This window comes from Parasteatoda tepidariorum, chromosome 2 (genome assembly GCF_043381705.1).
Source record: "Parasteatoda tepidariorum isolate YZ-2023 chromosome 2, CAS_Ptep_4.0, whole genome shotgun sequence".
NCBI classification, from domain to species: Eukaryota; Metazoa; Arthropoda; class Arachnida; order Araneae; family Theridiidae; genus Parasteatoda; species Parasteatoda tepidariorum.
This window is the reverse complement of record NC_092205.1, coordinates 70,611,662-70,629,577: the sequence shown is the minus strand read 5'-3', so window position 1 is coordinate 70,629,577 and position 17,916 is coordinate 70,611,662. Positions and strand designations below refer to the sequence as shown.

Below are 17,916 nucleotides of genomic sequence, written 5' to 3'. Positions count from 1 at the left end.
CCTTAAAGCTCCTCAAAGCGAATCTAGTTAGTTATATGAAACCAATTCCCTTCAGAAAAGAAAACATATAAGCAAGAAAAAATTCTCGAAGCAAAATATTTTAAAACGAAAGGAAGACTTAAAGCATTTTTCTGAAGCACCTAACTATATCTTCAACTAAAAGAAAGCTATTTCGTCCAAAATAAATCACGAAACAATATCTATAGAATTTATAAAAATAATATGGTTTCCTAGAGTTTATATTTCCGTTTCAGAATTTGAAACTATTCTTTAAAATGAAAATAGAGTTATGGTTATGGATTTGAGATACTCACGTGATAGGTTTGCTTCTTTCTTTGAGAGTGGTCTGAAAACGTATTTCTGCAGAGAATTGATGACGTGCGTTCCCACCAACGTGAAACGTCCAAAACTTCGACAGTCCATTACTCGAATGGTCAATGGTGGACAATACATTTCTTGATCTGGTAATTCCTGTGGATTTCATATAATTTACTTGAAATCAAATGATTCAATAAGTAAATGCATATTTTTCTTCTAAGTAAAATATCTCGCATTATATTTGTATTTATTTTACCTTATTCGGTTCTTCCTGTATGACTCAATCATTAAATTTCGGCACAAAACGATCGTTTAAATTTATAAATTTTGTAAATGTTTTGTTTAATAAATGCAAGACTAAAAATTGATCAGCTCATTGATAAAACTTTAAAATTACATTTTTTGGGTCAAATATAGATTTTATAGAAGTAATTAAAGTAATTTTATTAGTAATAAAAATTTAATGAAAATCAGGGTTAAGGTTTTGAGCCGCAATCATGAATTTACTATTCATAACCGTTTTAAATTGATCGAAACTCTGCTCATGAGTGTAATAAAATGACTGAAAACTTAAAATTCTGAATGTAATTAAAATTTTTTATAGATTCAATATGCACTCATTGCGTAGAAAAAATAAGCATCTAATTAAATTTTTTTTGCTTATATTAATTTGAAATATTATTTTAATATCAATTGAAATATCCCAATTCAGCGTATTTTTAGAAATTATATCAAAAAATTTCTAAATATATATAGCATATACAAGAAGGTATATTACATAAATTAAACTGATATTTGCAAAATTTTGTACTTAGTTCTCATAATACTTTTAATAATTAATTCAAGATCAACTATTTCTTTTTATTATATTTCGAATATTGTAAATTATTAGTATGCTTTTTTTATACATTTATTGATTATGCCATTGATTATGTTTTTGCCATTGGTTATGTTATGATTATTGATTATGTTTTTGCCATTTAGCACATTGTTCACATAAAACTACACCACGATATAGTTTTGGAAGTTTAACACCTCACCTATTTTTAATTCAATTGCTTTTTATTAAATATACATTTAAGACTTGGACCCACATTGAATTTAAGCTTCATTAATAAGTTTTTAACTTTGTATTAAAGTTTACAACTAATTTCTAAATTTTTTTTATTGTTTAAATGAATTTTTTGCAAAATATATTTTTAAAGAAGAGTTTTGAACAGTTTAAGATAGCTCTGATCAGCAAATTATGATATTTACTGTGAATTCTACAATTGAGTTTAAAGCACTGATAACCCTGTTGAGAATTAATACTTTATTTTATGATCAGGATGAAAATGAATCCCATTAAAACTAATGAATCACATAATAATGGCTACTCATCAGAATATTAAAGTAATGTTTCTCATTAATTACTCGCACGTATGTAACTATTTTCATAGAAACAATTACGAATTAACTCTTTGAAAATAGAATATGCGTCCAAGGTTACGCGATTTTCATACTCTCCACACTTTTCTCCTCCATCTTAACATTATTGTGAAGCGGTATTATACTTCAGAAAGAAGTGGGGATATACTGGGGTTGGGAAATATAAGATTTGCGAATACCATGGTAATGAAGAGTGGAAAAATGCGGAGAGTGGGAAAATTGAGTCACCTTGAGATGCCCATTCCATTTACAAAAAACATAGTTCATACATGTAGTTATATCATTTGATAAAATTTGTTGCTCACCACATCAAAGTATTTGACAGGTGTAGAAAAGTTTGGATTTTTCTTGTAGTTGAGAATAATGGAAGACTGCAGAATATGACCAGCACATTCAATATCCACTCTTGGACGATCAACAGTCATCAAGTGGACCCTCTTTAGCTCTCGAAGACCCCAGAACAAAACCTACGATTTAAATGGATTAAGTTTACAATAACATAAGACAAGCACTCGTCCTGAGTGAATATTTTAACACACTTGTTTAAAAAAGGACTTGGGACAATAGAGTGACAAGGCACATTTTTTTCATAGGTAGCATTTTACTAGGCATTGTTTCCAGCTAGGTCAATTTTCAAGTTGTGGGAATTCCGAGTAGAAAAAAGCATAGCACATGGAAGGTCAATACATGAAGATCACGATGTAATAGTAAATTTAGAGCTATGGCTTATCTATAAATTCCCCCAATCTCTTTATACACTTATTAACGTTTCAGGTATAGCTTTCTTTTTAAAAGACAGTTCTCGGAATATATCATAATCTCACTATTTTTGGCTATTCATTTGGCTATAAATTTGATATAAATTATTACTAAGAATTGATTTTTTTTCTCCAAATTTCATCATTGGCAGCACGTATAAAATGTTTGATTGATAATACAGATAATTATTTTCAAGCCATAATAAAATTTTTTTTTACTGTGTCAAAAATATTTAATTTGTATTTTTAATTACTTTATTCGAATTCCACACATGTTCTGAAATTTCGAGCTCAAATTATTAGGTCTGAAATTTTTAGAGACATTTAAACTTTTCTTTTAAATGCAATGCTGCAAGGTTTTTCTAGAAGAATTTTTAAAAACAGTTTTCCAGTTTCTTTTATTTCGTTCAATATGCGTACGCAAAATCTTAATGTAAAAAAGCGAGAGTGGCATTATTTCGTTATATTTGTTTTATTTCTAGATACCATAAAGATTTCAGATCTTGTTGGTGTCAAAATATATTGGGACTTTTAAGTGGAAATTAAAGTATACGTATTAAGTAGACTTATTTTCTACTTATTTTCTAGAAGAGGAACAGTGTTAGTGGTGGCAATATTAAAAGTGAGTAATATGCTGAAGATGTCTCACTCTAATTGTGCAAACGATTCTAAATTTTATGTAATTTTCAATTGCAAAGAACTTTCTTTGCGATAAAACAATTTTGAATAATTTAGGACACTTTTTTTTCTCCTTTTGCATATTTTCTTGAAAAGTTTTAAAGTAACAAGTAAGTATAAAAAATACATGAATATAGAATTATAAATAAGTATATTGCATAGAAACCGGCAATGGCATTAATCTGTTATTTTTTCTTTATTTCAGATTGATACAAACAAGATTTCAGATGTTGTTGGTGCTTAAAAATATTGGGACTTTAAAGTGGAAAATAAATTACACGCGTAAAGAAGATTTATTTTCTACTTATCTTCTAGATCTAGACTTATTTCTAGAAGTGGGAAAGTGCTAACGGAGACAAAATTAATAGTCAGTAATAGGCTAAAGATGACTTATTCTAAGTATGCAATAGATTCTAAAATTTATATTATTTTTAAATGTGAATGATATTTGTGGTGTTAGAAAAATTTTGAATATTTTGTGATAATACTTTTTTTCTATTTGTTTTCTTGAAATAAAATAAAGGCGAAAATGACATTGAAATTAGAAAAGTTTTAAGGTAACAAATAAGTATTAAAAATCTATGAATATGGAATTATAAATAAGTATATTACATAAAATAAATAAATGAAATAAAATGATTACGATACAGAATTTTCTCACTATGAAAGGAATCAATTTTCGATAAGTTCATTGAAAATGCTCGAGAGTTGTTTAGAAGAAGAATAATTTAGTAAGCAATTTTTTTAATACATTCTGTTTGATTCTCCTAACGTTGAAGGTGTGACGTTTCCTGCTTTTTTTTTCTTTTCGAAAACCTCTTAAGTTGTTACAATTACTGAAACATTATTACCTATACAATTTCAGCTTTGTAAGTCACATTTTGACACCTGCTCCCAGCTTAAAAATATTTTTCTATTGTTAAAGGAAATTGCAATATCGTTACAAATCAAAATCATATTCTTATACACAGTGTTGCCAGATTGGGCTAAGAGTAGCGGATTGGGCTACTTTTAAAAGTCCCCGCAACTAAAAATCGAATTTGGGCTACCCGCTACTTTTTTGGGTGCTCATTATTTTTCAAAAGCTACAAATTTTAAAAATGCGTTACTTTTTTTTCTTACAGAAATACTTTTTAAAAATTTTTTTCCCTTTCCCATCATAACGTAGATTTTGAAAAGTCTGCAGTTTCTTTATATTTTTTAAAAAGGAAAAATTTTTTCTTCCTGAAAACGAAACAGCTTTAAGATTTCAAAATTTCCTCCACCCCCGAAATTGGTATCACTGGACAGCTTTTAAAAAATATTGAATACAGCCAGTTTTGCTTTTTCGATCCGGAGTATATTTCTTGAGATATTTGACCATTTCCAAATTTTTTTCGCCCTATAGACTAATCAGTAAATCGTGTTGGACGGAGGCCAAAATATCAACAATAACCTAAAATCGTGCGTACATTAATATTTTTCCGATAGAGAAGGTGTATCATAGAGTTTTGAATTTTGTTTTCAACATACAATCACGCAACAGTCTAGTAAAGTAATTAAAAAAATAACTACATCTTTTATGTGTTCAAAGTTACTTATTACATCCTGCTTTTTTGTGATACTTTTAAATGAGATGATATGAAAAAGTGGGAACTCTAATTTGAAAATTTATACTCACTTCAATTCTGTATTTTGATAAAGTAGGTCTGATAGATAAAGGAACAGGCAAAATAGGCCCTCGATCTGAACGCCATACATTTTCTTTAGGTCTAGGAAGTTCAGGAATCACTCCTTTTTCATCTGATTCTGATAGCTGAAAGACGAAAATTCAACTTAATAATTATTTAATATGAGACCTTCAGAAAATTTATTTTCATTTTTTAAAAAAAAATTTAATGAGGAGCAAATCATTCCTATCAGCTAGCTGAAATATATAAAAAAAATCAATTGGCTCTAAAATAAAAATAAGATCGAAGAATCAACTGATTATAGTACTTCAATCAACTTATTATAGTTAATTTCTGAATTTAGTGAGAATATGAAATGTTCAAATCTTTTCTAATAAAACGCAGGTTTACATTCTATCAACGATATGGTTAACTCACTTTCAATTTTGCTAGCTCAATACTCACCTGCAACAGTTCAAATGTAGCTAAGAGAGCTCCCTAAAGTGTAAGCTAAAAATATTTAAGTTCAAGCGACCACGAGAACTTCTTTGTTAATAGCTCGTATGGTAACCCGTGTTTTGGATGAAGCAATTTATCTGAAACATTACCAAAATGGCCTTTAGTTTAATAGAGGAGATATTCTATGTTAATACTGGTCTCGCAGCAGCCTGATCGTAAAGACACGGTTCCCTCTAGAACACCAAAGTCAAGCATTACTGGCTGCGACAGTTAGCGGGTAGGTGATCACTTTGATAAGCCTGCGTAGGGACCGAGGGTGTGCTTTAGCAGTCCTTGTTAACCTTAGGTTCTACCGTAAAGTGCTCGACTTCGCAGGCAGGCCATCGAGCTACTAAAATAGGGGAGCCATTCCCTCTGCAGAGGATCAAAATTGCGATAACATGTCTTCTGATCATCCTCAGGGATGTTTTCCAGACCGTCACCAATAAGTCCGCAGCTCTAGTACTACGTAAATAAAGCACTATCTATGTTAATACTGCTATTTATGTTTATGCAGTTTCAGATAAGTTTTCCTTTTATTTCGAACCTAAGTTGCTAGTGTCAGCTCTGATATCTATATTTAAATAGATATCTTGAACCAGAAAGAAACTATATTATAGAAAAGTTTGGCTTCTGCATGCAGCAATAAGAAAGTTTTATCCAACACAGAGACTACTCAGAACAACTACAAAGACAACTCAGTACTTTGTACTCAGTATAATAATTAGATAATAAGGAAATTAGATTAATATGTAAGGAGATTAGAATGAAAATTAGATAATAAGGAAAAAATTAATCTGCCGAAATGAAATTTTTTGTCATTCGTATTGCATTATGGGTGAACTCACCTGCAGCAGTTCAAATGTAGCTAAGAGTTCCCCAGCTTGTTCCGATCCTCTGAAGATATCATACCATTCGAGGGTAGGAGGAAAATTAGGTTTGCAATATGGCTCATCGTTGAATTTAACATGAGGTCTTGCAATAGTCCGACCGATGAATTCTGATTTTCCCTGGAACGAAACAAGTCATGTCATAACTTTTCTAAAAAATTTAAATTTTAGTTAAACTACTCAGAACTAGCTTGAAGCTCATTTCCAAGGATACGCATTTATGCAAAAGTAAAGGATATTTTTATAGGCTGAACGAAAATTTGATTTTAAATGGATAATGTAATGATTGTTATTTTAAAACTTCTAGGTACACTATTATGAATTTTTTAATGCTTTTTCATTTTATTTTGCTTAAATTTTTTCCCCCTCAATATTGTTTATGTTGAAAAAATGATGCGAATTTCTGAAATAGATATCTCAAAAAGTTGTAGATTTGCTTTATTGATGAGATTTTGCATTATTTGAAATAGTTGACTACAATATTGCGATGCGTGGTTTATTTATTTAGAGAGTTCTTTAATTTCCAACTCCGATGGTTTTATGCTTAATAACAGTTGAATGGTAATTTTGTTTCTATTATACAACCAATAGTCACATCAAGTTTCATAAATCGGTCTTAAAGTTTTGTAGCTATCCACGAAGTGAAAAATTTTCTTAATTTTAAACGCCAGATTTTTACTTTTAAAATAAGGGCAGAATGTCTCTAAAATTCTAGAAATCTGCATAGAGATAAACGTTTTTTTAAAAAAAATTTGGATGCTTAAATTACATAGAGAAAATTAAGTATCATTACAGATTTTAATGACGTCTTTCAGATCGATTACAACTCTTCAAACTTCATTACCAATCTGTCACGTGCAAAGTAATTCTACATATAAAAAATTAATGTCTAGCTTAAAGGGCTTTTCTTTTCTCTTGCAATAGTCTAACTTACTAATGAAAGAACAGTATTTTTAAAAAATCGGACTATACTTCCTCAAATATCCCACTTTCTCTTTGTCAAGAAAAGCATTAATGATGTTTTTCTATTTCAAGCAGAGTAACCTCACACTTAAAAGAATGTTTTTAAAAAAATAGTTTTTCTTCGAAGAAACACTGAAACACCTCCTATTTAATTTGGATTACTCCGTATTTCTTGAATATTAATACAAAAATAATATTAAAACTGCAACTTCATTGAATGGACATGATAGAATCATGTTATTTCTTTTTAAAAATACATAAATCAAAATTCAGTTTTTTAGTAATACAATGCAACAAAAATATTCATATTAATAAACATACATAAAAACTTGCGAATTTATCTAGTTTATTTTTGTGGTTCATCATCAACTGACTTACCACAGATCATAACTCTTTTTCTATTTATTCATAATCTTTTATATATTATACCCCCATTCACAGTTTCGTTAATTCATTGATTCGATCATCCTATGATTTTTCGATTTATTGATTAACTGATTCATTGATTAGTACACTCGTTGATTCAGCGAATCTCAATATTTGCTGGTTCATGTTTTCTCTGCTAGCTTTCTTTTATTCGCTAACTAGATTAAGAATAACTCATTGGAATGGTTGCCGTAATGGCATATGAGCATTGTGAATTCGACAATTGGAAGTAAACAATCTTTAAAAAATAACGTGCAAAATAAACTACTAAAACTCTTGAAAAAAAAAAAGCCTTAAGTATTATCTCGCATAAAAAACATTAAAGAAATCGAATGATCGTCACTGTACAATGCGTTTCAACTAAATAAAGCCACCTGGAGTGTTTGCCATAACTGGACGAAAAGAAAACCAATAAGAAACAAACATATATATTATGAAATTCAATATCTAAACACATACTTACAGGAGTAACTCACGCCATGCTTCACGTGAACAGGGGAAAAACAACGAAAGGGTAAAAAGAATTGAAAAAATGTCCAATGAAATAAAGACACTTCTGATTAAAATTAAAATATCTACCATATTTCTTATCTGACTCAAAATCTGTGATTGTGCAATCCCAGGAGTTCAAAAGCATCCATATAATGTCTATACAGTCTTCGACTATTTATTGAAACTGCTTTTTTGTAAATATATTCATCCTTACTAAGGATAGCCTTTAATGTTTTCTTGGGGATTGAAGTCACGAGAAAGGACAGGTTATTCATGACACGCACCTTATTATCCAAAAGCTAACACTTTAAAGACTTTGAAGAGTAAATGAAGATATTATTTGCTTGAATCAATAACTTGAATCGACAATGCCAATCAATGAACTTCTAATATTTTTCTGGTAATCGATAGCCTTCATGTAATTTGGGAGAAAGGTTACGTTTTTACCAAAATAACCGAAGCCTTCTCCACAGCATATATGCGTCTCCACATTTCTAACCAATTGCGGAAGATTTTCTCCGTTTCTTCTCATCTTCTGTTTTACTTTATAAATCATGCAAGAAATTTGCGATATAAAAGTACTAACAGTAGCCATTGTTGAAAGCTACCCACAAGCGAAGGAGAGTAAAATATCAAGGAATTTAGAAGATACAGACAGTTTTGTGTGCTTTTACCATTGCATGAGAGAAGAAGAGAGTTTCTTCTAAGGCGGAGGCTTGTTTAATTGTTTGGGAAGTTTTCAGCAAAATAGCCTAGCTTCTCTCTCCAGCTGAATGGAGGCTGAAGATCATCAAAAAATTCCAGAAATCCATTTATTGCGATTTTCGGAGAAATTAGTGGCAGCACAAGTTGCAAAATCTTCATAGTGCAGGGCTTTTAGATAATAGGGCAGATTCGATAAATTTCATGTCCTTTTACTTGACCTATATCACTAAAAAACATAAGGGCTATCCTCAGTTGTAATGTATATATTCAGAAATAGCAATTTCAGTTTGTGGCAGAATTGAAGACCACCGTCATTGAAACCTGGAATGATATTGATGTAATGTCCGATAGGGTTTAATAAATGATAGACAACATCATATATTTTAAGTAAAATGTAAACATATCGGATATATCAGCTATAATCAGAAGTAGCATTATTTCGCTGAAGTACTCTTTTTCTTCCTCTTTTATTTATTTGATCTTTTATTTCTATCTGGGTGAAGCATTAAGTGGGTGGGTAATATGTTTAGATACAGAATTTATTTAGACACATTTCAAGAAGCCACTTGTTACTGACTTCAACTGCCCTAGAACCTTGAAATCGGTTATAGCAAGACTTAGAACCAATCATTTCAGAGGAATGAAAATTCTCTCGGACAAGACCAGGACATACGTTCCCTGCAGAAACTGCCCGTATGTCACATTAACACCAAGACACATTTTCGAGTGCCCCGCACTCACTTCACATGTTTTGAAAATGGGAATGGTACCAATTGAGGACAATCTAAGAGCAGTTATCTACAGTCTAGGGGCATTGAAGTTGGCAGCCGCAATAGTCCTTGATGTTATCTGAAAATCCATGGACACGAAAACAACAACAACAACATTTAGACATATATATTTAATTCTCAATGTCTTTTTTTGCATCCAGTTATGATAAAAAAGTTAAGGGGACTTCATTTAGTTGGGGCACACTGTAACAAAAATAGGTAATAAAGGATTTGTGCTATTAAATTATATTTGCTATTAAGTGACGTGATTCTCTCTCACTTTCTCTTTCTGTCTTCAGAATAACATGTGATAATATATAAGCATTAATTATAAAACAAGAACAAGAAAAAGATGCTAATTCTTGCCTTGCTATGTCAATGTCAGATTCAAAAAATACATATAATACTTTTGTTCTTAACAGTACCATATATCACTTTAAAATATGAAAATCATTCACAGTTGGTATAAGTTTTGACCTTGTGCATTTAAATTTAGATTGGGTTTAGCTACTCGAACTAATTCGTAATTCAGGGCACATTTTTAGCAACTAAAAAGCAGGTATTTAGCCAAGGCGAGTGATATTGCTGCCAAAAGGTAAGCAGATTCAGCCATGCACGAGTGAGTAGTTTTTCTGAAATTAGGCTCCACTTACGTAAGAGATGGTGTAATCTGTCATATTTTCGTACGTGAGTGATTGATGGTGCTAAAAAACATAAGTGAAACTTCCATTCAGAAAGATATTAGAGTTATAAAAGTAAGATATACAGACCTGCCACGAGATAAGTAAGATATACGTAGATATGAGTAATAAGAATATATACGAAGACGCAAATTAATTCACAAAAGTGGATGAAAATACTGACAAACTAACTGATGATAAAAATTATGGAGTTAGCTTTCTTAGTTCATATTAGAATACATTGCTTTATTTAGCAAATGTTATGAGTTATTTAATTCATTCTATCTGTGGCGATGCAAGCTGGTTCCATGAGCATGCTTACAGCTATTTTATTAAACATGGACATTATTTTCATAACTAATCTACGGCTACAGGATCAGAAAATTGACGTCTAGTCATAAAATAGTAAAATCGAAAAGTAAAGCTTCCAGAAACAGCCCATTATTGGCTAAGAAGTCATTGATGGTCTTTTACTTCGATGACAAGTTGATATCGATCGGCTTGAAGATAAGCGGCTTCGAAACACTAATGGTAAGTGTCAGTCCTTTACAACTAAAAGTGCTATGTTTTATCAGTGAAGCCTGAGAAAACGCCGAATTGAAATTGATTTAGAAGTTAGCTATTTTATTTCGCATATGTTACTAGCCAGAATTGACGCAACTTATTATCATATTTCACTGATTGACATTTGTTCCTTATCAATTTATTGTGCTTTATAATCATATTTACGACTTATAGTTGCTTACACCCGAAAGTGCAAAGCTTAGTTCAGAAAATTGTATATGCATTAGACTTTGGGAAATTATTGAAGTTCTATTTACTTTTTAGGCGCAAATGATAATAATCTAAATCTGTAATATATCACTTAAAGTTTATTAATATTTGGATGATAAAAACCACAAGATTAATGAAAAAAATAGAAAAAATTAAATTAGACTATTTCATTCAAAAAATAAAATGATTGGAAAAAGTAAAATGTTTGCCAAGTTTCTATTTTATTAAAGAAGGAATAATTAAATGCTAATAACAGTTTAGAATGAAATTATGCTTAGTGTCAGTTTAAGATTAAATGTACGATCACTCAATATGCAAATATAAGACATAGTATCTAATATATAAGTGGTGTATAATATTTCAAATATAGAACAAATTTTAACTTCAAAGTACAAATCTGAAATCCTTATATCAAGACAATAAAGTCATAATTTATATTTACCGTAAATACAAGCGTTAAAATATCTTTATTACAATAAACAACTCAGTACAATCTAAGCTGCACTGAAAGATGTTTAGGAATGACAATTCTACTTGTTCATGACAATTCACGTTAACACGCCTCAAAGCATTTTAAAATAATTAAGATAAAAAAGAAAGAATACCAATGTTCTGTACTGATAATAAAGTAATATAAATGGGAGGATGCTTACCACTTTATCTTGATCGAAGATTTCTACGACAATCACAGGGGGATCTTCTTTGATATCTTCCTTGTTACCGTAGACAACGACATCGTTGAAGAGCAACATCTCGTCCCAAGTTGGGCTCAACGTCTCGTCGATCACCTACGAGAGAGGCGTAACAACTCGTTTTATTTGTCTCTCTACGATATATTTTCATTTCGCGTTTCTTCCATTCAGCCTTATATGGCCCATTTAACTGCTTAAATGGCTCTTGTAGCGGCAGAAGGTTTTATAAAGGTGGTATTTATAACATTGATTTTGTTTTTATTAGGGTTAGGATAAGGATTTGATCGGTAGACGAATCTAGATGACTCTTAAAACTCGAAGGTACTTAATTATGTACAATTAAAAGAACTTAAACTTTGATTTATAACTAGATTATTATAAATATTCAAACAAGAATATTTAGGGTTCATTTCAGGTTTAAAAAAAATTCAATTTCTTTCATTTTAAACTACAGCGAATTATAGAAAAGCCCTTTCTTATTTGCTTAGTAACTGATAAATATATTTGAATATTTTTTCTAATTTCAATTTATTCATTGAAATATGCTCCATTGATCCTAGTTACCAAAAAAAAAAAAAAAAAAAAACAAAANACAGAGGGAGACCCTGTCAAAAAAAAAAAAAAAAAAAAACACGAATACAAAACTGCACGATTTTGTAACCATTTACAACCAGCATGGCCTCAATTTTATAAAAATTAAATTTACTTGGACATTCGAGTTAGTCTTTTAGTTAGATAATTTGCATTGGAATTAGGCTGTGGTTTCATCAAATGAACCGTTTATCTTGACTAGTTTTTCTAGTGGTGCCATTTATCATGACAGATGCGAAGTACTACACTTTTTTAGTAAGCAGTTCTGTAGTGTTGCCATCTATTTGCAAATGCGAGTTTCGTATTTTAATAGTTCAGTGTCACTAATTGAAGTGCGCAAGAGGCTAGAAACGCATCATGTGTTGAAAGAATGTAAGAAAGATTGTCGTGTTAACACTGGGGTTTGAATCACCAATTAGACTGGCATGAGATTATCAGAGAAGCTTTCTTAGCTAAAGTATGTACCCAGCTGTAGGAACTATGCCGTTTCATAAGGTGATACTAGCTAACGCGGGTAAAATTCAGGTAGTTTAATCATATTACACAGTTAGAATTTTCATTCTAAAAAGTACGGTAAAACAACTGGCTACAGTCTGTTCACCCAATTAACCGTAAAGATTACGGTACAGAACATTTTTTATCCTTCACGGTTTTGAAACGTTTATAGCTATTTGCCATCTATTGTTATTAAAAACATGAATACAAAACTAAACTGTTTTTTAACCATTTACAATTAGCATGGTTCCAAAACCATAAAAAATAAATTTAACGGGGCATTGAAGCTAGGATTTTCATTAGGTAATGGGCAATGGAGTTGTGTTTCAGCAAATGAACCGTGGAATGTGGTTCAATTGGTTTATCCGGTTGTTTCACTTATTGTAAGAGATTTGAAATATTAGACTTTTTTGTCTTAAGCAGCTTTATTGTGCTGCCATCTGTGCGTGAATGAAAGTATCGTTTTTTAAAGCCCAGGATTATAACTTAGGGAGTGCAGTACACTAGAAAATCTTCATATGTTGAAGAGAATGGGAGAACATTATGGTGTCAACCCTGGGACTTGAACCCCTTTCCGTCGGTCATGAGATTGACAGATTAGTCTTCGTGGCTATAATATGTACACAGTTGCAAGGAACTAAGTGGCTTCATTAGGTGGGTGTGATAAAATTCTGTTTGTTCAACCATTTTGTTTGAATATGGTTAAATAACAATTAAATAAATTTGCTCTTTTATAATTTTTTCCGGAACAGTGTAGGTAAAAACAATTAAGAAGTGATAAATATTTCCGCAGTTACTAATCTGAAGGCCGTCGTTTTAATGGTATTTCAACTGTTTTGGTTTAATATTTGTTTTTCTATGCAAGGAAAAATTAAATAAATTGTTATTTAACCTCTTTTCCCGAAAAATTTCTAACTGTGTAGTAAACAATATGGTAAAAATGGCAATTTTAAAATATTTTTATAGTTACAGATTTAAATACATAATTAATAATATCCTTAAAGAAGCGAAAATTGAGACTATATTTTTTAAAATTAGTGATAATGACATCCAAGAATTCGATAACTCATACAAAATGAATTGTGCTAAAAAATTGTCAAAAACTAGTTAAGTAAGCTATAATTTTTTTACCTGAGTCGTTTGACTTTGATCCGAGAAGAGGACTCGAGCAAATGGATCAGAGAGACCAGAAGCATCTGAACCAATCAAAGATCTTGCTTGATACATGTGACATCGAAGCTCAAAGATTTGTTTTTCTGTGCAAAAAGAAGAAAAGTGAAATTATGCTCATCCACAACTTATAACTCTAAAAACATATAAAATGTTATATATATAAATAAAACTACTAAAAGAAAACGCAAATATTTTTAATCTAAATAGATAAAACTTCTTTGATGTTTTTTCCTGGACTTCTATACGAAAGCATCGGGGTACTGAGGGAGTTAATTTAGGAATTTGCTTCTCCCTCAATTAGAAATGGTTTTGTTTTATGGCTACCGGGGCCGGTACCCCCTGAAGACGTCGGCTTCGGTGGTCATATTTTTATTTTTATTTCCTTCGTTTCCTTTAAATAAAACTACGTTATTATCNAAAGTTTAAAAAATACATATCTGTCAAAATCTTCCTCTGAACTAAAATTTTCAAACTCCATTACAAATTACATATTTAAGAAATTTGTAAATCCTTATCCTACTAAGTAGATAGTTATCATCGTAAAAGAAAAAAAAAAACAAATAAATGTTTCTAATTAGGCACTGAAAATGACAGTTTAAATTAATTACATTCTTCTTGTCCACAGTATGACACAAGCTAAAAATATAACTAAGCTCTTTTAATCTTACCCCCTTTTTTTAATTTCCCAAAGCTCATTAATCTTACTCAAACGAAAGCATATCACATATTAACAGAATATGTTTCTGACACTTGTCTACTTTGTTAAAAATATTATTTAATACACTTCCTTTTAAAGCAATGTTTATTAACTTTATTACAAATTTGATGGTAAAATTTACAGATAGTTTTTAGAACATTGAACTTTAACGGAAAGTCATAAAGAAAGGAACATCCAAAACATCGTGTTTTTCTTTTTAGTAATTTGTGAATGCTCATGTTTATTGTTAAAACAACGTTATCACAATAAGGTTTTTTTTTATAAAGCAAATGGAATATTTGGGTTTGTAAGAAAACTGCTGAGTGTAATTGAATGGGGAACAAATATTTGACATGAAAGAATTTCAAAGTTGTTATTTCGAAGAAAATTGTCAACATAAATTTACTCTTCATTTCTCTTGAGTTCAGTTTTTTAAACACTTTCTGCCCTAAAAAGGAATTATAAGAGGAAGGCAAAATTTCGAAGCTTTATTTTCAAATTATTCAAAAGAGCGAATTTTAAGAGCCCTTTTGTGAAAAACAACACGAATTTCATTTACGAATATATTTATAGGAATGTATAAATGTTGTTGGTTTCATTTGAAAAAATTATGTTTCTTGGATTTAGAACTTCACTTAACGATTCGTTGAAAACGTTAAACAAATCCCAGAATGAAACCAAATAACAAAATGCTTTTCTCTTTATTGTTTTATTCCCAGTTTTTCATTTCATTCCAGTTAGAGAAAATAATTTTGAACTTTTCAAAAATCGATTATCTTTTGAAATAGTGGTAGAATACTTATTTAGTTTCAGATTTTAAATTTTGTAGGCAGTTCGGAAAAAACTTTGCGCACGCAAAGGAAATAGTTTCGATTTGCAAGTCTTAAAATTCATTTTTTTATCAGAAAAACTGTCCTTCTACTTTTTATGAAATGTATAAAAAAGATATTTTTTCCCTTTTGCTCTGGTGAAAAATAATCTTCGAATGACGAGTTAATCTGAAACGTACGCTGATGTGCTAAAAGATTTCTTCTACCTGGCTTATAGATATTTTTAATGGAAATTCCTGAAATTTGTAAAGTACCTAATCGGAAAAAAGACTAAGTAACACTTTGATGTAACGAATGTCCCTTAAAAAAGTGTGACTTAACAATCTATTACCCCAAATCATTCAAATACAGTTTTAGTACTTTCCTCTCCGTTAAGAATTTGATGATTTCGAAATAAATTTACAATTAAATGATTAGAACAAATATAAAAAAGGAAGATTTATTCTTCTTTAAGATTTGTAGGAACTCATCCGTTTATCGGATTACTATAAAACAACATAAGTGGATTTGTTTCATTATCTGTAAGAAGTTTTCATATAATTTCAAAGCGATATTCAGCACTTCGTTTTTACATCTTCATCTTCCATTAAATCGATAGGACAGTCATAAAAAGAATAACCCATTTACTTAACGGGATTTATTTTTAAAGATTTTTTCTCTTGGAATAAAGAATGAAAAATTGATTTATTGAGTCAAGCCAACCAGAGAATATTTGGCAGACATTTGGTTTGCTGTCCTGATAAAAATGTCTTATCTTTCTCGAAAGTTGATGGGGAAAGAGAAAGGAAACTTTGATTGGCGTTAAAAAAAGTAATAAATAGAAATAAAGACATTCGTTTTCTTTAATAACAGATTTCATTCGTTTATTTGAAAAAAAAACGAAAAAGCAAAAAAAAAACAACAACAAATTAAATTACTATTAATGCATTTACTTCGATTGTTTCAACTCATTATAATTATAATAAAGTGACAAAAATGCAATAATATAAGTAAACAAAAAAGAGTTATGTATCTTTTAATTGTAAATAATTCCTCTAATTTTGTTTCATATAAATCTTATTCGAAATCCCATTAAGAATATTAAGATAAATTTCCAATTCCTCTAATGCAGTTCTAATCCACATAATTCTTAAAAAATACGTGTAAAATCCTCATAAAATCCTTATTCAGATGAGTCTAAATTGTATTTATAAAATTAGAGGGACGACAGTATCCATCATATAGACTAGCGATATTTAAAATGGAACATAGCATCGCGTTCAGTTCTGAGAAACCATATTTCGCACGTGGAAGTAACAGATCCGTAGTTTCTGCACCTTTGCTTATTGGAGTTTTTCTTATAAAGGAATCTTCAATGTCGATAAGTTGGTAAATCCTGCTGAAGATCTCGTAGCTACCAATACCACTTTGAGCAATTTCTGTGAGCTTTTCTCAGATCAATGAAATAAAAGCGTGCAGTTTTAGTATTGCTCAATTGCTTTCCTAACACTGCTGTACAATCATGAAACTCTTTCTCTTCCTCTCAGAGTGGAAGGGCACCTTATGTTCCGCAATAGTTATTGCTCTTCAAGATGAGTGCTATCATCCTTCTTATTGTGTAAAAAATCAATTCAGATTCATAATGAGTATTTAATCCTATGTACTTTAAGAAATTCGTTTGATTAACAGCATCTAATTTTTTAAAAAAGTAAAGCACTCGTCACATGTCGACCAAGGGCTTCAAAGGCTATAAGCTTTACCATTAAAAGACAAACAGCTTGATGGCAGGAATGTGGTAAGCTTTGCGAGGCTGTTGCTTTTGCTTCCTAGATAAGCTTGGTAGGCTACAAGTCGCCATTCGATACATAATCACGCTTCTTCATTATGACAGCTTGGTGCATATTATTATTCCATTATAAAATGACCAGCGTTAGTGCATTAACAACTGTTTCATCGCAACTCTGATATCGAACTTAACGAGATCAATTTAAGCATTTTTAAATGTCAACTTTTAAAAAGTTTGCTTTTGTCTGTTTCATACTCAAAGAGTTTTTCAAAAAAGTCTAAATGCATAATTATAGTATTTTTTATCAATTACACTGTATGAAACATTTTAATTTTATGTACTAGATAAAAAAATATTTTTAAAATTTACTTTATAGCTGATGTGTTACAATGCAAATCATACTTCGTGAAGAACTTCTGTCCTACTTTTTTTGACCTAAATAGAACACTATAAACTCTCAGATTAGCGTAATGGTAACGTGATCTCCAGAGATAATCAACCTTTGATCCAATTATCACTGGAGATGGTTTTTTCCAGTCTTGTGATTTGTATACGAAACTTACCATTAATACTTGTCCCAATATTTAAGGCTTAATCTATTTCTGCTTAGCAATACGCTATCATATCTTCGCCTTGAACAATTT

General features: G+C 30.4%; 1 protein-coding gene across 1 annotated transcript in view; it reads right to left on the bottom strand.

Annotated features, from left to right (window-relative positions):
• LOC107436426 (otoferlin-like) overlaps positions 1-17,916 on the bottom strand; it is a 341,056-nt gene that overhangs the window by 39,199 nt on the left and 283,941 nt on the right. Inside the window, exons 25-30 of the mRNA XM_071177705.1 lie at positions 13,939-14,063; positions 11,683-11,817; positions 6,178-6,339; positions 4,843-4,977; positions 2,052-2,213; positions 315-471 (exon numbers count right to left, since the gene is read on the bottom strand). Coding sequence (XP_071033806.1) covers positions 315-471; positions 2,052-2,213; positions 4,843-4,977; positions 6,178-6,339; positions 11,683-11,817; positions 13,939-14,063 — 876 coding nt within the window. The remainder of the gene's footprint in view (positions 1-314; positions 472-2,051; positions 2,214-4,842; positions 4,978-6,177; positions 6,340-11,682; positions 11,818-13,938; positions 14,064-17,916) is intronic.